Source organism: Monodon monoceros, unplaced genomic scaffold, assembly GCF_005190385.1.
Source record: "Monodon monoceros isolate NGI ecotype Baffin Bay Population unplaced genomic scaffold, NGI_Narwhal_1 Super_Scaffold_22, whole genome shotgun sequence".
Classification (NCBI taxonomy): Eukaryota; Metazoa; Chordata; class Mammalia; order Artiodactyla; family Monodontidae; genus Monodon; species Monodon monoceros.
The window spans coordinates 73,370,271-73,394,383 of NW_021703779.1; the positions used below are offsets into that span (position 1 = coordinate 73,370,271).

General features: G+C 35.9%; 1 protein-coding gene across 2 annotated transcripts in view; it reads left to right on the forward strand.

The window, feature by feature from the left end:
• The window catches only part of DACH2 (dachshund family transcription factor 2), a 632,729-nt gene extending 626,316 nt beyond the window's left edge, over nucleotides 1-6,413 (forward strand). The window contains exons 11-12 of one of the 2 annotated variants that reach the window (XM_029240659.1): nucleotides 1,536-1,582; nucleotides 5,918-6,413. In XM_029240659.1, the coding sequence (XP_029096492.1) occupies nucleotides 1,536-1,540 (5 nt within the window). In that variant the 3' untranslated portion in view covers nucleotides 1,541-1,582; nucleotides 5,918-6,413. The remainder of the gene's footprint in view (nucleotides 1-1,535; nucleotides 1,583-5,917) is intronic. The other variant, XM_029240658.1, reaches the window with a different exon arrangement.
• The last annotated feature ends 17,700 nt before the right edge of the window (nucleotides 6,414-24,113 follow it).

Sequence of the window (24,113 nt, forward strand, 5' to 3'; positions counted from 1 at the left end):
CACTAGCTATTTATTTTACGTTTGGTAGTGTATATATGTCCTTGCCACTCCCTCGCTTTGTCACAGCTTACCTTTCCCCCTCCCCATATCCTCAAGTCCATTCTCTAGTGGTCTTTGTTTTGATTAAAGTATAAGTGCGAAATTTTTTAAGGCTAATAAGGCTAAGTGGTTATTATTTTCACTAAACCTCCATTTTTTTGAATAAGTGCTACATTATAAAAATAAGCACTAGACCTTTCTGAAAAATGACTCTAAAACAATGCTTTTCTCTAGAGAAAGAGGAATCAAATGCTATACTTTTATTTATCTGCCCCTATCTTGCAAAGTTCTAATTTTCCTACTCACAGATTAGAAGCACTGTATTTATATTACTGTACTAATATCTAACTGGACCCCCAACTAACCTCAGTACTGTTGCTTATTTGATTTGAGAATGTCCCATTCTGAACATGTTTGACAATTGAAGTAAACTTCATATAAATAATTGCATATTTAATTTGGATTGAACCTAAGACTAAAGTGGAGCATTAACCAGCATGTTTTTTTTTTTTCTTTCTCTTACTCAGGTCAGGAAAACATGATCTTTTAAATGTGATCTTATTTAGTGCCATATAACATAATGCCCATTTGAAAATTAGAAACATATCACTAATTAGGCAACTTCAAGAAAACAGAAAGCATAAAACTTAATACTTAGCAGGAGAAATCATTTATAAAATATTGGCATCTGTTCAAGAATAAGTTAGCTACCCACCAAAATAAAGGTTTGATAGCTCAAAGTATGCCTGTGATGAAGCCTAGTAGTTTTTAAGGAAATCCCTTTGTTTATATAAGTGAATTAGTGGTGACGCAACACTTGGAAGAAAATATGAGCTCTGGGTAGAAAATGTAATTTTTTATAAACTTAAATTTAAGCCTTCAAAAATGTTATAGACATGTTTCTTGGTAGTTTTCAAAAAATAGTGAGAAGTTACTTTTAAATAACCATCCTGTCAGGGAAGGAAATCTCACCCTGAGAGGAAATTGCAATCATTAACAAAGATTTTGATTCAGAGAAAACGGTGTGGATCTTTACTCATGTTTTAGACTGTGAAGGGGAAAAAAAAACCTTTTTAAATGGCTTGCTTATTAAGCTAGTCATGCATTTCACTGCAGGTTGTAAAGCAGTAGAACATGCACAAGAGGCTCATAAGCATATTTTAGTTAGGAAATATCATTTACACCATATTTATATTGTTAATATCACACCCAGATTTGCTTAAGCTTCAAATTACTGTAAATCTACAGTTTTGCTTACCTTTGTATAATTTTGTTTTTAATAGAACGAGGCCCACATCAATAAATATATGATTAAGGGATATGTGTAATAAAATAATACATTTATTACACACAGATTTATTCAAATATTGAACATATATAGCACAGCAAAATACTATAAAGCCAATTTGTGGTTTTTAGTGAAGTTCATTGAGTAGATTTTGGATTTTCTTTGTTGGAATGAAATTTTGACCGGTTTTATTGTTTTTTCTGTGCAGCCTGAACACTGATGCCGGAACTCCAACTGATCATAGGCACGAATAGGGTGCTGTAGCAGTTACCTGCTTATCTAGTGCTGTAATTCTTTAAAATTCATACTCAGATTCTTAAAATATGGAACCATCTATTACTATTTGTTCAGTACTGATAATTAGAACCTGGCATGTACAGGAAAAATGTGTTAGAGAATGGGCTTCACAAGTGTTTAGGGGATAATCATAATGATGATTGAACTTGATACTTTACACTTCTATAACCCCTTTCTTCCATGGAGTTCATAGTGCTTCATAAACATTATCACATTAAACCAGAGAGCATCCTAGTGGGGTAAGTAGGTGGAAGAATTTTTAAGACATAGAAAATTCTATTTCTAAATGCTGTGACAGAAATTAAAATGCAGACACACCCACTTTAAGCTGTGATTACTATGAAATAGCTTTATATTTGGCTGACCCGAGATTTAACAGGCATTAACGTGAGGAGGTAATTCATTTGTGCAAATGATCCATATTTGTTAGCATTGCTTTGGAGATCACCTTTCTGAAAGAAACACGTTGCCTGTACAGTTCTCTAAGGAAATATGGAGAGCTCTAGTTTGTAGATTTTACCACACTTAGTTCTTCCTTTGATTTGTTGATGGTGGAGCAAGTCATTTAGCACCTTTCTACTAGCATATTCCTTACTGTAAAGAAGGCAATGATAAAAACACATACCTAAGCAACTAAAAATACCTCTTTTATTTTTTTCTGCTCTCCTTCCATCTCCAATACTGTTTCCTCTTCATTAAGCTATCAACAAGCAAACAGACTGAAAAATCTATACACCTAAGAATGGAGAAAGGCAGATATGGTGGGTCAGTCACATCATGGATATTTTCCACTGCTCACCCTCTGGTTTAGACATGGCCACATGCCTAAGATGTTCCAGTCGTTAGAACCCAATGGGTCATTTGGCTTGAATTGCCCAGGAAATGGCCTCAAATATTTTTAACTGTTTACTTAATGGAGACCTGGCCAAAAGCTGGTGGCAAATACTTGTCATCATTATTTTCATGCCTCCTAGGAATCTAATAGAGCAGTATTCCAATGTGCTAAATGGTAGTCTAGTGATCAAAAAAAGTAACTCCCCTCCTAAAGTGCCCTCTTTACACCAAGCAAAACCTAATCCATTGTGTTATTTTTACATCTGCCCTCGAACTAAATTTTGATATGACAGAAGTATCACTCATCCTATGCAAAAGTCCAACTGAGTTTTTATCCATTCTCCAATAATCAGTTCCCTGTGGCAGTACATGCAGTTTCTACTGGAATGCCCAGCTTCCCTACACATTTTAAAATATCACATTAATTCATATCAGTGTGACATTCCAGTCATTCCATGCTCTGAAGGAATTTTTTCTACGGCTTCTGGTTCTCTCTACATACTGTAGAAGATCTATCTGTGTAGAGTAGGTATGTTGCTTTAACCTAATTCAGTGAAATAGTGCCAAATTAGAAATCAGTTGTGGAGAAGGACCGAGGCAAATAAAATTTTTTAGAACTTTATTAATATCAAATACCTGAATTGAATAACAAAGAGGTGTGACTTAAAAAATAACATCCAGAAACGTCTCATTATTTGATAGTCAAACAGGATATATTGAGCTATAGGGGAAATTGAACAGCATTTTCAAATTAATTAAGTTACTGAAAAATAAATATCTTTTTAAAAATAGATATGTTAATTGACTTTGGTTGAACTATAAGGAATCCTCGTTCATTTTCTTCTGGCCTTTTTCTACATACCTGCCTTCTTTGTGATGCCTGATTTTAGCTTTTTTTTTTTCTTAAGCTTCAGATATATACCACAAAAGGCAAGTCTCACACTTACTTGAGTTTGTAACAACCAGGTGTGACCCTTTAAAGATAACTTATCAGCAGAGGCTCATCTCCTGTATGCAGGAGGACACACCAGACTCCTGTGCCATGGGGTATGCCCATGTCAGGCAGTGCTGTGCTAAGTGAGGGACTGTATGGGCCTTCTATTTTATTTTTAAAATGGTCACATTTGTGTGTATTGAATCCCCCTTTTACTTATCTGATATATCTTAAAGCAATAAACTGCCAGCTCTCCTGAAATGTCAGTGTGTGTCACTCCTTGTAAGTTCCCAAGCTCCCTAACATTCCTCTGGAGAGGCTTTGTTCATTGCTCTTCCTGATCTTTAATCTTGTTTACATCCAGAATGCATATTAGATCATCTCTGTTTGGAGCTCAAGTACAAAACCTTTTAAAAACATGAAACATTCAATTACTAATTAGCTGTTTCCTGTTCCTAATGAAGTGAGCATGCCAGGTTTGGATTAAAATTCAACTACTGCTCTGCTCTGTTTATGGTTCCAGATGTTTTTGTTTTATCTAGGAGTTTACTTTGACAGCTACTACTAAATGATAAATCACTCATATTATAGGCGAAATGCATTTTGAAATTGAAATGTGGCAAACTTTGAGATTGCTCCAAGGATCAGTGTCAGTTAGCAGGTCAATATTGGCTCCTTCCATATGATCACAGTATTGGCATATGTAAAAGAGTAACAGAATCTGTGTCAACGTTGTATAGCATGCTACACAAGAATCTATTTTGCTACTATCCTCTAAATTTGGAGAAAAAAGTTTAACTACTTTGAAATCTCAACTTATTGTATTCTAAGTAGAAAAATTGATTCATATTAATACTGTCTTCTGCTGGCCTAGTTTTTCTTTGGATTTTTGAACTGCTGTGGAAACACTTCCTGATAGGCCTTATAAACTGGCACATTTAATGAAGGGTGTGGGCAAATGTTTGTCTTTTTTAACAAAGACAAAAATTAAATATAATAAAGGAGGGCGATTTTTCAGAAACTGCATTTTTCTAAAGGAAGATGGTGATTGCTTTTTGTCATTTGTTACTGTGTTTATGTACATTTTTTTTTTACAGGATGTTACTTTTACCATTGTTTTCAAATTTGTAATGTTCTCAATTTGTATTGCATGATTTAAGTTTTAACTATATTGTATAAATTTCAATTCTGGTAAAATGAGTGTCTGCTATTTGATGTTGAAGAGCTTTCTTTTGACATTTAGGCTGTGTATACAGAGGACGAGGTAGACTGGAAAACAAGCAACTATCTGGTGAATTTTACCAGAATAAAAATATCAGACACCGCAAAGGAGTCTGAGCAATTCTCTGGGGTGACAGACTACTACACAGTTTCCCCAAATTCAAGCTTTGTTTTCTTCTTCCCTGGAAAAGTTCAGGTGAATTCCATGGGCTCTTAGGCAAAATGCCTGGTTGCCCTCTAATGAAGTCTGAACCTCCAGGTGGTCTAACATAGAACCACATACTTTTATTCTTCTATTACCTTACCACATCTTTATTTTTGGTTCTGAGGTATTATCCAGAAAACTCCATTGACTCGCAATACCTCTGACACAGAAAAAAAACTATTTTAAAGATTTTATACATTAAAGGGGTATGTCTTCCTCCTGACAGTGCTAAGCTTTGACTAGACTGAATTAATATTTTAGATGAGGTATATCAGTCCAACAATGATAATGTATTTTCCTTTATATGTGAAGATGATACAAACATAGACTTTAAGTCTATGTTTTTTTTAAGCCTGGGTGATGGATTTGTACTGATCATCGACACTTTCTTTCCTTGTTCCGCTTTTGTCACCAAAAGCCAATTTTTATGAGGTAGCTGGATAGAGACTGGGGCTATAAGCCATGGCTATGGAAAAGAGGAAAGTTGGACAAAAAGAGGTGGAATTGTTTTTGGAAATTGTTTCCAACTATAACTTTTACCCACACCATCAAATATTTTCTAACTCTAGAATGGTATGGATTCTTTTGATTACCCATATTTAAATAGATACCCGTTTCACTAAACACTGTGTTTAAAATGATATTCAGAACTTGTCTCCCTTCATGCAGTATACATGGACAGTTAACCTGGGGAGAGGAAACGAAATGTTTCATCAAAGCTGTCATCACCTTAGATCATAACCAGACATTCCTTTTTCCTTGTTTTGGTAAACCATATGGATCTCAAACATAACATTCTGTACAAAAGGAAAAGTAATGTAGATAACAATAGTCATCATAGCTTATGAAGAGTCTTCTCAGTCTTTGATGTCTTCAGTGCAGTGGAAAGAAAAAAAGAAGCTGTAGCATGCAACTTGAAGGATCTTTGAAAACTGACACATTAACATATAGAAGTGTTAAGAAATTTTTAATTTTACCAATATTAAATCAAGCCTGTAACATCAGATCATTTAAGTTCGTGAAGATAGATGTTTAGTATTTTAAAGTACGTATTAGAATTATTCCTCGGAAAAACTAACTTGTTTTCTTTTTTTTAAAGGAGGTAACTATTACTATTTAGCAATGGCACAACAGTTTTATTCGTCCTGAAAGGTCTTCGCTGGCTTTACATAAATGAAGATGCTTGTGATTCCAGTTTATCTCTGAAACTATTCAACATGGAGTTAATTCAATTGTGTTTATCAGCAAAGCTTTGTTTACCGAAGCAGTTATTCAATCTATATTACATTTTTTTAAAGAAAGAACGTGTGTACATTTTAAAAGCAATGACGTAAACCCTGTTTTTGCAATTGATTGACCAGTTTAAGAATATGAGCTAAATCCTAATGACTAAAGTAACTTGACCATATTTGATGCTTTTCTATGCTCACTTCAGCTTAGCTTTTTGTCTTTAAAGGGAAAAAATGCGGTAGTGTGTTAGAGACTAGAAACATATGTATGGTTTCTCTGTTCTACCATATATTAAGTTAAAGTACACCTTCTTTGTTAAAACTGTACTTGCTAAACTTCAGCAAAATAAAAACATTTTGACTTTGTCAATTGAACTGAGTGTTTATTTTCAAATTGCCAACTGTAATTATTGAAGTAGAGTCAGAGCACAAATCAAAATATAGGAACTAAGAACATGTTTGCAAAGCTTCCTCTGGTTTGATTATTTCTAAACAAATATGAACATGCATCTTATTCCATTTCACCTGTTGAAACAATTGTCTCCAATTGTTCTTATTGAATCGCACACGACATTGCCTTTTTCTGGCTGTGTGTGCTTAGTAAACCTGCTTCCAGGGGGAAGGGTTGTATTGGGAAGCAGGAAAAATGTGGTGAATACAGCTGGAAAATATTTTCAGAATATCTATTATTTCAAAAGAGTTTCTCCCGTTTTCAGTGGTGAATGAAAATATGAAGGGCATGTATCTACTTGGGCCCAAAGAAAATCCAGGTCTCCCTCTACCTCCAAATAGTCATTATAGGATAATGAAAAATGAAAGCAAGTGAACAAAATAGCCTAATGATAAGCCAAAACCATAGCCCTGCCCTACAGTTTATCTAATCTGTCTCCACCTTCTCCTTGGTTCATTTCCACTAATATCCTGGAGGTCACCCAAATTCTGGTTCACCAAGGAACCCACAGTTTTTCCTGTGCAGTGCCACTTCCACTCCTCACCCTTTCTTATAAAAGGTGTGTTGTATCCCAAAATGCTTCTAGCTGGCCAAAGACTGTAGGCCTTCTGTTTGGAAACTGCTTTCTTCCACAAATATTTCCTCTCACCATCAGCTCATCATCATCCTTGTTTATGGAATTTTTAAGAGTCCTGAAAAGGCTAAAGCTCTTCCTCTGCTCTAGAGGAGAAAGATTCCTAAGGATTTTTGTTGGTTAAACAGGTGTTCTCTGATAGTGTACCCTGTCCCCACCATAGCACAATAAGCAGGGTACCAAATAGTTAATCATATGATAGTCAGGGTTGCATTATCTAAAGCTTAATGCAATGACCAGAGGAGGTCTGTGCCATTAGCTGCCCAACTCTCAGGGGTCCAGGTGCCCAATACTATCTGTGGTTTAGCCACATCTGCTATAACTTATCCACACTGGCTTAACATTGATGGGAGTGATTTGATTCTGGGTTGCATAGATAACTGGGACTTGTTGAGAAGTGGTGCAACTATAGGAATCTCCTGGTTATTTGGAGCCCAGTTAATTAGCCCATCTGGAAAGAAAGAGCCAGATAATTACCTGGAGTGAAACCTATCCTGCACCACCATGTTTCCTGGGATAGGATTGCTTGCCATTTCAAAGCAAACCCTTGACCACCCTTCCACAGTGTCCTCCTCACTTCTTCCTTCCTCCTCCAACAACATAAGAACCTTAAGAAAAGAAGCTGGGTATAGGATAGGAATTCCTTCATTGCAGGGCAGTGGTTTCACTCTATGTCAATTCTTTCTCAGGTATAGACTGTCTTCTAGGGTTGGGAGGATCACTTTTACATCATTGCCCTTGCACTTTCTTTGGAAAACATACAGATTACATTCATCCTGAGACTATGGCTAGAGGAGCTGGATCAGTCTCATACAAACTTAAGGGACTCTGATCTCAAGTTCACTGCTTGTGGAGTAATGGTGGGAGAACACAACTGCTCTCACCTCCACACCTACTCACAGTATCTTCATATATAAATACAATCCTAGGATAAGAGAAGCACCTAACCTTTTGGGGGATCCAACTGTTGTCACTCTTCCCAGATAACTAATACATGTATAAATTAACCCCAAGGGATTTGGTCGTGAAGGCCCCCTCCACCAACAAACACCAACATTGTGCCTTCTTACTCAGGAAAAAGTGTCTCTGCGAATAGCATTGCAAAAATAACTTACAGGGACTTCCCTGGCAGTCCAGTGGTTAAGACTCCACGCTTCCAACGCAGGGGATGAGGGTTTGATCCGTGGTTGGGGAACTAAGATCCCACATGCTGCGGGGCATGGCCAAAAAAAAGAAAGAAAGAAAAAAAGAAAGAATAACTTATAATAGAATGTTAGATTAGGAAATTAGTGGAAGCGTCTTCAAAAGCCATCAATTGCCTGACATCTCAAGGGTAGGCACACAATTACAATTATTTGAACAATTATAATGCCACAGAGCTCCTATTTGTTAGCCAGCTCTCAGTATTAGAAAGGTCAAAACTGATATTGAACCAAAATTTTGCCACTTTAACTTGAACTTGCTGAAGGAAAGCCACCCCCAATTACACACATAGCTAGTCACTCCTTATTTAAAATGATAGAAGTCCATCAGATATTATAGGTATTAGAAAATGAATAAGCATAGTTTCATTCCTCTTTGCATTCATGTGTGTACATGTGTGCACACACACGGTACATACACACAAAACATGTCTTCTTTTCTTTGTCAATGAATTATTGAAATCGAATTTGGACATTTAAAAAATTTCACCTGATTCAATTCTCCCTTGAAGTATATGAGCAGCTAAATTATTAGATACAAAAAGAAAGTCAAGTATAAAGATAGTTGATTATCATTGGGTAGGGTGGTAGTCATTTCAAATATAAAATGCCTAAATGTTGATGATAATTCTGAATCTCAGCTCTTTAAAGGTTTAACTAAAAAGTCCCCTTTCTCGGCCTCCGCTAGCCATGTAAGATTTCCCCTTTTTATACTTTATCTAAGTATATTGCAATACTTCTCTAAAGTTTCTAGTTTTAAACTAAATAATAATAGAATTGGGAATACAGACCTGGGACCCTGTTTTAAGCCCTGATACGTTAGAAGTACAGGAGGCAGAAATTGCAGAAAGGCAAATGTACTGATTTAGCAATGGTAAGGCTGTCTGGTATATCAGGCATATTTATTAAAATCTTTAAAATAAATCTATCGACAACTTCTCTCACTTACTTTAATCAGAGAGCCATGGTGACCAGTATGCACTACAATAAGCACAGATGAAGTTGAACTCAACTAATGAACTTTTCAGGCCGTGCCATGATAATTCTTTATATTATGATGGAGAAAATATTTCTTTACCTTTGGATGATTCGTTTTAATAAAACGAGTTAAAACACTTTGGGTAAAATGTATGCTTAAAAATACCGGGGGCTCCTCTGGTGGCGCAGTAGTTGAGAGTCCGCCTGCCGATGCAGGGGACACGGGTTCGTGCCCCGGTCTGGGAAGATCCCACATGCCGCGGAGCGGCTAGGCCCGTGAGCCATGGCCGCTGAGCCTGCGCGTCTGGAGCCTGCACGTCCGGAGCCTGTGCTCCGCAACGGGAGAGGCCGCAACAGTGAGAGGCCCACATACCGCAAAAAAAAAATAAATAAATAAATAAAAATAAAAAATAAAAAAATACATTAGAGCTTGACTCTTGGATTGCCATGGCATCTGAGATTAACAGAATGTGAATGAAGATCTTTGAAATTCCAAAGCAACATGAACACACCAAAAAAAATCTATCTTAATTAGTCAAAGGGGAGAATGAAAATTAAAAGAAAGTATTTAGGTGCCATTCAATGTCAAACGTTGAAAATATAATTTTTATGTAACAAAAAACTCCAATAGAGTTAAAGCAACTTCCAATTGAGGTAAGGGTTTACATTATAAATAATTAGAAATCACTATAAATGCTAAATAATTAAATGTCAATATGCATGGTACAAAGGCTAAAGGAGAAAGAACATGTTATATGCAAGGATAATGGGCAGTCATTATGAAACTCGAATAGAGCACTAAAGAACAAGTAGGACTGGGGGTGGGTGAAGATAAGAGATCAGCACCTGCTAAGCCAGAGAGTAAGAAATTGTAGTGGATTGACATATGTACACTAATATGTATAAAATGGATAACTAATAAGAACCTGCTGTATAAAAAAATAAATAAAATAAAAAATTCAAAAACAGTCATGTACAATGCAAGGGGCATTTATGATTCTTAAGCTGAATCTTATGCAATGGTTTAAAATAAATACATCCTTATCAAAAAAAAAAGAAAAAAATTGGAGCAGTATGTACTATTCATGAAACAATGAGGAATCCACTAAAAGGAAGCACAGAATCTTGTCCAACCATAGTGGGAGATAAGGTTTGGTAGTTAAGATGGGACTAAATTACAGAGCACCTTGAATAGGTAGCAATAAGCACATAGTAGGAACCCATTTGAGAGATTAATCTGAGAGTAGTGTAAAATGGATTGAATGGATGGATTGAATTAATGGTACAGGAAGAGAGACAGTTACAAGCAATAAAATAATACTTTCATATTTTCCTCTACATATTTTTAATTTGTAAGCAGTATTTGTTGTAATTAAGGATGACACACTCACTATTAATTTCCATAGATGTTTAAAATCTTAGTTAACTGCGAAAATATCAGGTATCTTGTGGGTCAGTCAATATGAAGAATATGTTCTTGGTAAGATTTAATATTTGGATTTAAGCTTCTACAAACATCAAAAAAATCATAAGCTATAAACTGAGTTTTATTTGAAATAAGACATTTCAGCTGAAGACTCAATTAACCTAATTCTTTCACCTTTACTAATACAAGCAACCCTTGAATTCTAAGTAGCATAACAGTGCATGAAAACAGCTCCAGCTTTCCTTCATCTCCTTTCCTACTATCGAAGGTTTCACTGTTTTTGCTACTTGTAGATGTAGACTGTTGTACCACCTGAGAAGACAAGCTCCCAATGAACCCTTGCCCATCCCCTACCACCTGTACTTCTGTGTCCCGGCTAACCCCAAAGTCAGGGCCTCTAAAACATTCACAGACCATGAAACTCCTTGCTTCCATCACTCAGTAACCTGAAATGGGAAATAAATAATTCCATACCCTGCTGCTAAAGATACACTGGTTTCTATATACTTTAGGTCTAATATAGAACTCAACATAAGGCTGATTTTTTCCCATGGACAAGACTGCTAGATTTGATAGGTAACTGGGAGTTTTAAATGACTTATTGTTCTATCTACAGATCAGATATCCAATTGGTTTAATTGTATTTTTTGTTGGTTTTAGAAGGTAAACATTGTAAATGACAAGATTGATAGGGAAGATGTATTTTTCATTAGGAACAACCCAGTCACCAATGAAACTATTGAACACATTCTAGGTGGAAATCAAGGGTTGCCTAACAGTAATACCACACAATTAGACTTTGACAGGGAACAAGCTGTGGTCCATAAATAAATTTTCCCAACAGCTAAAATTATTACTTTTTATAGTCACTATGTTGTACATTGCATCCCCAGGAATTATTCATCTTATATCTGGAAGTTTTGATATTTTGATCTCCTACCCACATTTCATCTACCTGCCATCCCCCACCTCTGTCAACCACCAATATATTCTCTGTATCTACCAGTTCAAGTTTTCCAGATTCCACGTATAAGTGAGATAATACAGTATTTGTATTTCTCTGTTTGACTTTTATCACTTAACATAATGCTGTCAAGGTCCATCCAAGTTGTCCATCCAGAAGGCAAGATTTCCTTCTTTTCTATGGCTGAATTATATACATATATCACATTTTCTTTTTCCATTAATTCGTTGATGAAGACTTAGGTTGTTTCCTTTTCCATTAATCCATTGATGAAGACTTAGGTTGTTTCCATGTCTTGTCTATTGTAAATAATACTGCAATGAACATGGAGGTACAGGTATGTTTTGAAGATGGTGCTTTTGTTTCCCTCAGATAAATACCCAGAAGTGGAATTGCTGAATCATATGGTAGTTCTAATTTTAATTTTTTGAGGAAACTTCATACTGGTTTCCATAGTGGCTGCACCATTATACATTCCCACCAAAAATGCACAAGTGTTCCCTTTTTATCATATTGTCTCCAACACTTATTTCTTATCTTTTTTTTAACATCTTTATTGGGGTATAATTGCTTTACAATGGTGTGTTAGTTTCTGCTTTATAACAAAGTGAATCAGTTATACATATACATATGTTCCCATATCTCTTCCCTCTTGCATCTCCCTCCCTCCCACACTCCCTAGCCCACCCCTCCAGGCAGTCACAAAGCACTGAGCCGATATCCCTGTGCCATGCGGCTGCTTCTCACTAGCTATCTACCTTACATTTGTAGTGTATATATGTCCATGCCTCTCTCTCGCCGTGTCACAGCTCACCCTTGCCCCTCCCCATATCCTCAAGTCCGTTCTCCAGTAGGTCTGCGTCTTTATTCCTGTCTTACCCCTAGGTTCTTCATGACATTGTTTTTTTCTTAAATTCCATATATATGTGTTAGCATACGGTATTTGTCTTTCTCTTTCTGATTTACTTCACTCTGTATGACAGACTCGAGGTCTATCCACCTCATTACAAATAGCTCAATTTCGTTTCTTTTTATGGCTGAGTAATATTCCATTGTATATATGTGCCACATCTTCTTTATCCATTCATCCGATGATGGGCACTTAGGTTGTTTCCATCTCCGGGCTATTGTAAATAGAGCTGCAATGAACATTTTCATACGTGACTCTTTTTGCATTTTGGTTTTCTTAGGGTATGTGCCCAGTAGTGGGATTGCTGGGTCATATGGTAGTTCTATTTGTAGTTTTTTAAGGAACCTCCATACTGTTCTCCATAGTGGCTGAACCAATCCACATTCCCACCAGCAGTGCAAGAGTGTTCCCTTTTCTCCACACCCTCTCAGGCATTTATTGTTTTTAGATTTTTTGATGATGGCCATTCTGACTGGTGTGAGATGATACCTCATTGTAGTTTTGATTTGCATTTCTCTAATGATTAATGATGTTGAGCATTCTTTCATGTGTTTGCTGGCAGTCTGTATATCTTCTTTGGAGAAATGTCTATTTAGATCTTATGCCCATTTTTGGATTCGGTTGTTTGTTTTTTTGTTATTGAGCTGCTTGTAAATTTTGGAAATTAATCCTTTGCCAGTTGCTTAATTTGCAAATATTTTCTCCCATTCTGAGGGTTGTCTTTTGGTCTTGTTTATGGTTTCCTTTGCTGTGCAAAAGCTTTGAAGTTTCATTAGGTCCCATTTGTTTATTTTTGTTTTTATTTCCATTTCTCTACGAGGTGGGTCAAAAAGGAGCTTGCTGTGATTTATGTCATAGAGTGTTCTGCCTATGTTTTCCTCTAAGAGTTTGATAGTTTCTGGCCTTACATTTAGGTCTTTAATCCATTTTGAGCTTATTTTTGTGTATGGTGCTAGGGAGTGATCTAATCGCATACTTTTACATGTACCTGTCCAGTTTTCCCAGCACCACTTATTGAAGAGGCTGTCCTTTCTCCACTGTACTATTTCTTATCTTTTTGATAATAGCTGTCCTAACAGGTATGAGGTAGGTATCTCATTGTGGTTTTGTTTTGCATTTCCCTGATGATTAGTGATGCTGAGCATCTTTTCATGTACCTGTTAGCCATTAGGATATCTTCTTTGGAAAACTGTCTATTCAGTTCCTCTGACCATTTTTTAATCAAATAGTTTGTTTTTTTGTTGTTTTTTTGCTGAGTTATATGAGTTCTTTATGTATTTTGGATATTAATCCCTTATCAGATATGTGATTTGCAAATATTTTCTCCCCTTCCATAGGTTGCTTTTCATTTTTTGATGGTTTCCTTTGCTATAAAGAAGCTTTTTAGCTTGATGTAGTCTCACTTTTTTTATTTTTGCTGTTGGTGTCAAATCCAAAAAATCATTACCAAGACAAATATCAAGGAGCTTTCATCATATGTTTTCTTCTAGGAATCTTATGGTTTAAAGTCTTACAGTCAAGTCTTTACTCCATTTTGAGTTGAGTCTTGTGTATGGTGTAAGACAGTGGTCCAGTTTCATTCTTTGTATGTGGCTGTCTAATTTTCCCAACACCCTTTATTGAAAAACCTACCCTTTCCTCATTGTATATTCCTATCACTTTTGTTATAAATTAATTGACCATATAAGTGTGTTTTTATTTATGTGCTCTCTATTCTGTTCCATTGATATATGTGGCTCTTTTTATGCCAAACTCTACTGTTTTGATTTACTAAAATCATTATTTTAAACATTAAAATATTGGCGGGAGGACTAATAGAGGAAAAAGCAATCACATATATACCATATATGTCTCACTTCCACATGTTCTAAGGCCTAATTTATATTTTCTTTATGATTCAGGATCGTAATTATTTTCTCTTATGGGTTAACATGCATGGAAGCCAGCATTTCAGTTGGCTTGACTCTTCCTTCTATGTCCAGCAGGCAACTATAACTTTTACTGTTTCTGTGACTGGTTCTAACAATGTCCATTCTCCCCTACCTACCTTTTGGCTGGTTGAAATCTCCTGTCACATTCAGAACCTCCTGGTGTGGGTCTCTAAATGTTTAATATGCCCATTTATGCAAAGACTCAGATTCCTCCAAAATAGACCATATATTCACTCATTTCTTCCATGCATTTGTTCAGTCTTACATACAAATACTTATGGAGCTCTATGCTGTATGCTGGGATGTGGTGATGGATAAGGTAGCAATGGACCCTGTCTGCAGGAACCTCACAGTCCTTACAAATAATTGTACTGTTTTGTGTGATATTGGGGTGGCGGGTGGGAATAAATGTTTCTGGGGGAGCACACAGGGGGAATATTTAACTAAGACCTGGAGGTCAAGGAAGACTTCCCGGAGAAAATGACATCTCACTTGCAACCTGAAGGACAAGCACCATTAACTAGGTGATCAGAGAAAAGATACAATTTATTTCCAGAAAAACTCTACCTCTGTTCCCTAAAATCCTTCCTTTTTTAGTATCTTCATACTCTAAGAAAAAATAAGCCTAAAGTGTCCTCACCTCTATTTATCCCTTGATTTTCCCTTCTCTGTGATCCACTATTTCCCCAAAATTAGAGATAGCCCCAAATACAAGATACTCACTCCATAGTCCATAGGGCTTGAGGGTTTCTGAAGCCTCTAAAAGCTTCCAGTGCTTCAAGGCTCAAACATCTTCCCAGATTAAATCACCCTTCCTTATTTCTTATGATATTTGCAACTGTGAGAAGAGAAAATATGTTTTACTCTCTATCCTCAATGGTGAAGGTGACAAGTTTTATCTTACATGACTATAAACCATAGCAGATATTTGTGTAGGCATTTGACAAGTTGTCTTTTCATAAATCATTTCATTTAATGTTAACTATTCAACATGTTTCTAAGGAAATATTACTTCCTTTATTTCCATATATCCCTTCATTATAGATCCCTGATGCTTTTCAGAACTTTTCTCTAAGTATGGCATGAGTGACATGGGTCTCAGGGATGTATACTCAAGCTGATTTAATGTTAGTAAGAATAAAACTTTAGGTCATATCCTAAAGGAATACATGCTATGGTTTTAGATTCTCAGGCTGATTTTCTTATTTTGGAATTAGAAACTACTTGTGAAGAAGATGAATGGCCAGAAATCAGAGACAGATAATTCAAAATTTTTGCCGAAGTCACAACATATAGTCTTATTGGAACACAAACATTTCTGGACTCATATTTCCAAGTGTCTGCTGTACTTCTCCATTTGCACATTACACACACATGCTCCTTTTGGTATAATCCTTTTCTTAGTTAAGGCATAACCATCCCTGCATCTCTCAGGTTAGAAACCTCAGAGACATTATTGAATCCTTCCTTTTCTTTATTACCAACATTGATTCAGCCAGCAAATCCGGTCAGTTCTGTCTTAGAAATATCTTTCAAAATCATTTTCTTCCAAATTGCCACTGTATTAGTTCAAATCCCTATTTTCTCCTACCCAGAGAATTTCAGAGCCTATCTGGTCTTTCAGATTCTAGTCTTTCTCACTCATTTCATCATAAACCCACCTACTAGAGAGATCTTTCCAGGATTTTATTTGGGTCATGTTATTATTAGTCATAAGCTTTCAATGCCTTCTTAATTGGGGATGACATACAAGGCAGTCTTACTTTTTCCACCCTAATTCCTACTACATTCCCTCACATACCAAACATGCACCCACAACCTAAGCAAGATGAAAGATTTAATGCCTCCATTTCCTTATATCTCATGTTCTTTCTGCCTAAAATGATTAGCACCTAAGGCCAGCTACATAATTTGCGAGGTCCAATGAAAAATGAAAATGTATGACCTTGTTCAAAAAGCAGGGAAGAAGTGCCATTAAATGTACATATAAAGGGTTTTCCTTTCTACCACGGCCTCTCTCTAATCCTGACATGGTGTTTTTTAGTTGCTATTTAATATCACTCTATGAAAAATACAATTATTAGCATGCATTTTTACATTCAACTTTATTATGTGTGTTGTCAGTTTTCAATACAAAATTTAGCCTTGCCAGTATCTCTTCTCCATCTGGTGAACTCCTACCTCAACCTTTGAAACTCAGCACAATTATTTTCCTCTCTGTAAATTCTTCACAAAACCCATTTTTTATTGACTTCATAACCCTTTACACTTTTCCCTGTTAATGTACACAGGCTTTGGAACCAGACAAATAAGTTTGAGACCTGAAGCTATCTCTGTGACATTAGACAAAATATTTAATTATTCTGAGTTTTAATTTGTCTGAAATGTAGGTAACAGTACGCACTTCACAGGATTGGTATGAGGCTTAAAATTATTTAAATAATTTGAACAGTGCCTAACACTTAATATAATGGTAGCTTTTAATGCCGTTACTAGCGGATGACAGTATACTGATTATTTGTATTGTATTCATCTCCTCACTAGACTAGAGATCATCTGTACTCTATAATTACCCCAATATCTACAACAGCTCTCAGAACACTCAATAAAAGTATGCTGAATGAATGAGATAATGCTTTTATTGAGCAATTAGCACAGCACCTGGCACACAGTACTCATTCTTTTAATGTGTGTTGTATTACCTGTGAAGAAATGATTGAATGTTTTATTTATTTATTTTATTTTTGGGCTGCGTTGGGTCTTCATTTCTGTGCGAGGGCTTTCTCCAGTTGTAGCAAGTGGGGGCCACTCTTCATCGCAGTGCATGGGCCTCTCACTATCGCAGCCTCTCCTGTTGCGGAGCACAGGTTACAGACGCGCAGGCTCAGTAGTTGTGGCTCACAGGCCTAGTTGCTCTGTAGCATGTGTGATCCTCCCAGACCAGGGCTCGAACCCGTGTCCCCTGCATTAGCAGGCAGACTCTCAACCACTGCTCCACCAGGGAAGCCCATGATTGAATGTTTTAACCACCATGATGTGCTTTCCAGTTGAAGCTGATATTGAGTGCTAAAAATCCACAATAAACTCCAATTGTGGATCCTTCTGCTCAAAACAGATTTTTCTAGAGCTCAGAAAAATAGTTATTCATTTACCTCCTAAAGTCACAGTTCTCAGTTGCAGCCAAAATTAAGAAACAAAGGATATAAGTGGAGGGATTGAAAGGAAGAAATTTTCCTTCGTACTCCAAGGAAAATGGAGTTATATTTAAAGGAAAATATTGAGGAGAGGAGATTATCAAATGTTTCCAGTCATTCCTGTCTTAGGGGATGCTGGAGTTTTTAAAAGATTTCTGACTTAGGCCAAGATTTTTTTTTCATTTTTAACATTTCTTTTAATACCATAGCACAAGATGCCCAATGGAAGGCTTTGTTTATCTTTTCTTGTTGAGACTAGCTCTTAGAATTCCACAGTAAAATAAATAGAGATTATAAACCATCTTTTCTGAATTCCAAGTTGTCAATGTTCCTGTTATGCTCAAATAGTAGAAGAAAATGTTGATGGAATGACATCTGATGTTCTGTCACAGTGCAGCAAACTTTTCAACACACCTAGAATGTCAGTTCAGGCCCATCTGTATCATTAACCTTCCGTGAACTGTTAGCATGAAGCCTCTGGGTATAAGTTTATCAATTCTCACAGTGCTGATTGAAGGAGAAGTACTGCTTTCTCTTATGACTAAACTCCCAGTGAATTTTCACTGGTATAACCTAAGGATTAAAAATAAAGTTTAATGGTAGGCATTTCATAAAGAACTTCAAGAGCCAACTGCCTGTATTTTCTTTAACTTCCCACAACTTTAATTTTAGTATTTTCCCTCAAACCTTGCTTTACATTTCTCTAAACTACACTGATATTAGCTTGGTGGTATGTCATTGACTTCTAATTTACCCTTCCAAGAAGAATTTTAAACATCAAACTACTGGCAAATGACATTTAGAGAATTATTAGGATTTATAGGAGAAGTCTATAAAGGTCTTATTAGCTTGCTACTGATAAAGATTGACAGGCTAGAATATAAAGCACAAATATCTCAGCCTTACCTAATTAAATGGTTTGTAACTAATATTTTGTTTTGCTGAGCTTTTCACAATTCAATATGAGCAAATTAGGATTATCACTGAGCAACCACTGGTTCCTAAATATGACATTCAAATTAATTAATAAGAACACAAATGTTACCTTTGTGTAACTCCCATGTGAGTCAGGCTGCCAGAAAACATCCCTACATGATGAATAATATTTCCATTTCAAGGATGTCAAAAAGCTGCATAATAGTACTGTTTTTCAGTGGGAATGTCTTTCATGGTGAATGTACCCTATATCTGAGGGAGGCCCCAGGGACGAATACAGAAAAGAGTAAACTGTATATCTGTGACTGTAGTCCAGAGAGATCATCTGTAGAGACCCTAAGGCACTGCAGCAACTTTCATGCCATAAAAGCATAACTCCAATAGCCATCTTCACAGAATTACTTATTATGCAATTTAATGTTTAAAATATTCATTTGTAACATGGTCTGTCTCACAATACCTAATGACAAGTTGCAGCAATGGATTGCTGTTGAATGAATTTAGATTTATTTTTCTAAAAAAGAGCAGTTTCTTTGCAGGACAACAATCTCCAGTGAAAAGCTGAAGACAAAGCATATTACTTTTATCCAGTACTAAGTGATTCCAGTTTGAAAATTAAAATGCTCCAGTTATGTACAGATTAAAAGCCACAAGCATCTATTTAATATTAGTTTTCTCTAACTAAATTGCTAAAAGTCATCAGCAGCATCATCATCAGGACAGGCTTATTGGATCTACAATTTATCTAAAATAGTTACTACAGGAAATTTTAGTTGATAATTGGTATAGAAGATGTACGGCAGCTAACAAGAGTACACTTTCCAATTACATGGTCTATTTTGACTGTATGGAATATAACAATACATATAAAAGTGTTACTATAATTTTAAATTAACAGTCCTCAAATGTATGTAAGTGGATTGATGTCATGCTGAATGTGTAAATCCAGCAATGTTTTGAAAAACAGTCACGGTAGAATGTTTTAGGATATAACCATGATGACAAGTGAAAAATTACAGCTAAAGCATCAACATGTCATTAACATGTATGTGCACATATCCTTATACTGACAATATAGATGCTTATAAAGGAGAGGAAAAAAAAAGAGTTGATTTGCCTACATATATACAGATATGCATGTATATCTGTATCTATGCAGAATATTATGCTTGTAGTTGTAGTATATTTTAAAAATTATACTAGTCAACATTCTCTTTAAGAATCATAGTCATTTGCTTCATTATGAGATGTATTTAAATGTGCCTACATAAAATTTGCAAGTGTAATGACTGCTAACTTTAAAAGTCTCATTTTTTAAAGAAACCATAAAAGTAATTAAACTAATACAGATTAATATCTATATTGTGTTGTGCAGCAGGCCTCTCTAAGCATAACTCCTGAGGCAGAAACCATAAAGGAGAAGACTTACGGATTTGACTCTTGGCAATAAACTATACTTGTATATTAAACATAATATAAAACAAAAGTTAAAGAAAAATAACAGGTAATATATTTGCAAAACATACTGAGGAGGGGTTTATAACTTTAGTATATAAAGTTATTGATGATAAATAAGAAAAGTTAAATAAAAAATGGACAGATTCATCAAATTATTAGAATATTCAAATGTGAAACATGCCCAACATCACTTATAATAAAATGCAAATTGAAATGAGAAATCCTCTTTTACGTATAATATTAACAAAATGAAATAATAATTATCTCTAGGGTTAATGAAGATGTGTGAAAAAAATCATTCAAACATTGCAGTAGATCATATTTATTGTTAACATTTTGGAGGATAATTTATCAATATGTTTTTAAAGCTTTATAAATGTGCATACACTCTGACTTAGTAATTCTCTTTCATAATTTTTCTATTAAATCCTTGCCATAACTATATGAAAATGAATATGCAATATTGCTCACAGTAGATTTTTTGTATCAAGAGAAAATAGAATCTATGGGTGTCATAGTCACACAGAAACACACACACACGCACATACACACACACAGACATCTGTAAATCTGTAAGTGCTACACTCTAAGGTTGGAAATGGTATTGTATATAGAGTTAATTTTTTCTTTTTCTCATTTCCTAACGGTGCTACAATGATTATGGAATGTTATTATAGGTATTTATTTATTTATTTATTTTAACATCTTTATTGGAGTATAATTGCTTTACAATGGTGTGTTAGTTTCTGCTGTAAAACAAAGTGAATCAGCTATACATATACATACATCCCCATATCTCCTCCCTCTTGCATCTTCCTCCCACCTTCCCTATCCCACCTCTCTAGGTGGACACAAAGCTACATGTTTATTTTTAAAACTTAAACTAGGTATTAATAAGCTTTCTGCTAAGAAAATCTAGAACTAGGGCCAGCCATGTTTTATTATTTGACTTGAGTCCTGACATTCATAGGTAACTTTGTCCATAAAAGTTAGACACAAATTTATAAAATGCACAAACATTCCCAATTGCATTGTTACTTTCATAAAATTTATTTTTTCTTATTAGGGAAATAATATCTCATTATAAGTAATTTCCAAAACATGTAAAAGGAAAATTAAAAATTTTAGCCTAGAATTTTACCACTGATATACAATCACCAATAACTTTTGATCTTTTCATCTTCTATTTATTATCAAGATAAAGTAGGGAAAGGTATGTAAAGCTTTTTAAAAATTGGAATCAGGGCTTCCTTGGTGGCGCAGTGGTTGAGAGTCCATCTGCTGATGCAGGGGACACAGGTTTGTGCCCCGGTCCAGGAGGATCCCGCATGCCGCGGAGCGGCTGGGCCCGTGAGCCATGGCCGCTGAGCCTGCGCATCCAGAGCCTGTGCTCTGCAATGCGAAAGGCCACAACAGTGAGAGGCCCGCATACAGCAAAAAAAAAAAAAAAAATTGGAATCATATTGTACATACTTTTTAATACAAAATATAGTTGTGTCATGATATTCACTTTAACAATTTGTCTTTTAATTGGCATATTTAGACCATTCACATTTAAAGTAATTATTAATACAGTTGGTTTAATCTACTACATTTTTAAATGTGTTCAATCCATTTCCCTTGTTATTTGACACTCATTTTGTGTTCTGGTTTCTTTTGCTTTAATTGAACTTTTTTTTTTTTTTTGTGGTACGCGGGCCTCTCACTGTTATGGCCTCTCCCGTTGTGGAGCACAGGCTCTGGATGCACAGGCTCAGCGGCCATGGCTCACGGGCCTAGCCGCTCCACGGCATGTGGGATCTTCCCAGACCGGGGCACAAACCCGTGTCCCCTGCATCTGCAGGCGGACTCTCAACCACTGCGCTACCAGGTAAGCCCTAATTGAGCATTTTCTATGATTTCATTTTTATCTTCTTACTTAGCACTTCAAATAAGCTTATTTTAATAACTTCTAAGTGGATGCCCTAGAGTTTGCTTTATACACTTACAACTAATCTAGGTCAACTTTCAAATAATACTATACCTCTTCATAGGTAGTATAAGTACCTTGTAACAGATAATTCCTCCCTCCCATTTATTATAATATTTTTGTTATTCATTTTTTTATCCATAAATTATAATCACCAAATACATGGTTGCTATTATTATTTTGAAATAAATGGCTATTTTATATCTGTTAGATCATTTCTTTTCATTTCAGTTTTGGAAGTTTCTATGGGCACATCTTCAAGCTCACTGATTCTTTCCTTGGCCATGTCTACTCTGATGATGAGCCCATTGAGAACATTCTTCACTTCTTTTTACAGTGTTTTTGATTTATAACATATCATTTTTTTTCTTATTATTTGCATCCATCTTCTTACATTACCCATGTGCTCTCCCACATTGTCCATTTTCTATTAGAGTTCTTAGCATATTTATCATAATTATTTTATTTTTATTTTTTGTGGTAGGCAGGCCTCTCATTGTTGTGGCCTCTCCCGTTGTGGAGCACAGGCTCCAGACACGTAGGCTCAGCGGCCATGGCTCACGAGCCCAGCCACTCCACAGCATGTGGGATCTTCCAGGACCCGGGCACGAACCCGTGTCCCCTGCATTGGCAGGCAGACTCTCAACCACTGCACCACCAGGGAAGCCCCAGAATTATTTTAAATCCACTTGACAATTCCAAAATCTCTGCCATATCTTAGTCCAGTTCTGATACTTGTTTTGTATTTTCAAACTGTGTTTTTGCTTTTTAGCCTGCCTTGTAATTTTTTGTTAAAACTCAGTTGCAATGTATTGGGTAAAAGGAACAGAGGTATATAAACTTTAATGCAAGGATTTATGTTCATCTGGCTGGAGATAGTCTGTGTTTACTGTTTGCTGAAGCTGCAGTTGGAAGAGGCTACATTTTTCTCTAGTGTCCTTGTTTTTGCTTCTGTTTTCTTTGGGTTTCCCTAGAGACATCTTATAAAGAAGGTTTTATCCTTGCAGTATTTTAAGTTGTAATCCACTATTATTATAGAAGATCCAGATCAATATGGTGGTAGGGTGTGAGTGAGAGGAAGCATGCTATACTACTATAATTAGGTCTCAGTCATATAGGAGCATGTGTCCAGGGGTTGTGACATTCACAGTTGCCTCTTAGATTTTCTCACATTAGGTGAGCCAGGACAAATTAAGGGGGCTGGTGTTGAGTATTTACCTTCTCTGAGGTCTGATACGCTCTGGTAAAAAATAAGTGGATTAGTCTCTGATGATTAGTTTGTGTTTTTGTTGTTGTTTTGTTTTGTTTTGTTTTAGGAAGGGCCATAGTTAAGGAGAACAGAATGCTCTGGATATTTTTCCAAATGGTTATTTTTCTCCTCCCTGTGCCAGAAGCATGAGAGGATTTTTCTCCAACCTTCACCCTGAGAACTTGTTGGGGCTCCTAGAGGTAAAACTTCCAAAGTTTTGGGGGCTGCACTAAGACTAGTCACACCAAGTTTTTAACTCTGAAGTGTGTCCTCCCTGAGCCTCTAACAATTCACCCATTAGAGTTTAATGTTCTAACTTCTACTGGCTCTAGGGGAAGACTTCTGCTACTGGTAAGCTGTGATTCTCAGCATCCATCTCTCCAGTTTTCCTGGCAGTTGTTCACCCTCCAACCTCAATTCTCTGATGGATATAAGAAAAGGTGTTGATTTTCAGTTCACATTTTTGCTTATTGTGATGATGATAGTGACAAATTCTAAGCTCTTTACATGCCAGACCAGAAATCAGAAGTCTCCCTGTACATTTAATTTTGGAACCTATTTAATTCACATAACATCACATCATTTTCTACAATACAGAATATTTTTAAATGACTACATTGCATTCCATACTTCAGAGGTATAATAGTTTAAGCTCATATTATTAGATCCTTAGGTTGTGCAAAATAATATAATTTTGAGCAAGATGGCAATATAGTAAGTTCCCTACTCATATCCTCTGACAATAACAACAATTTTGCAGCCAT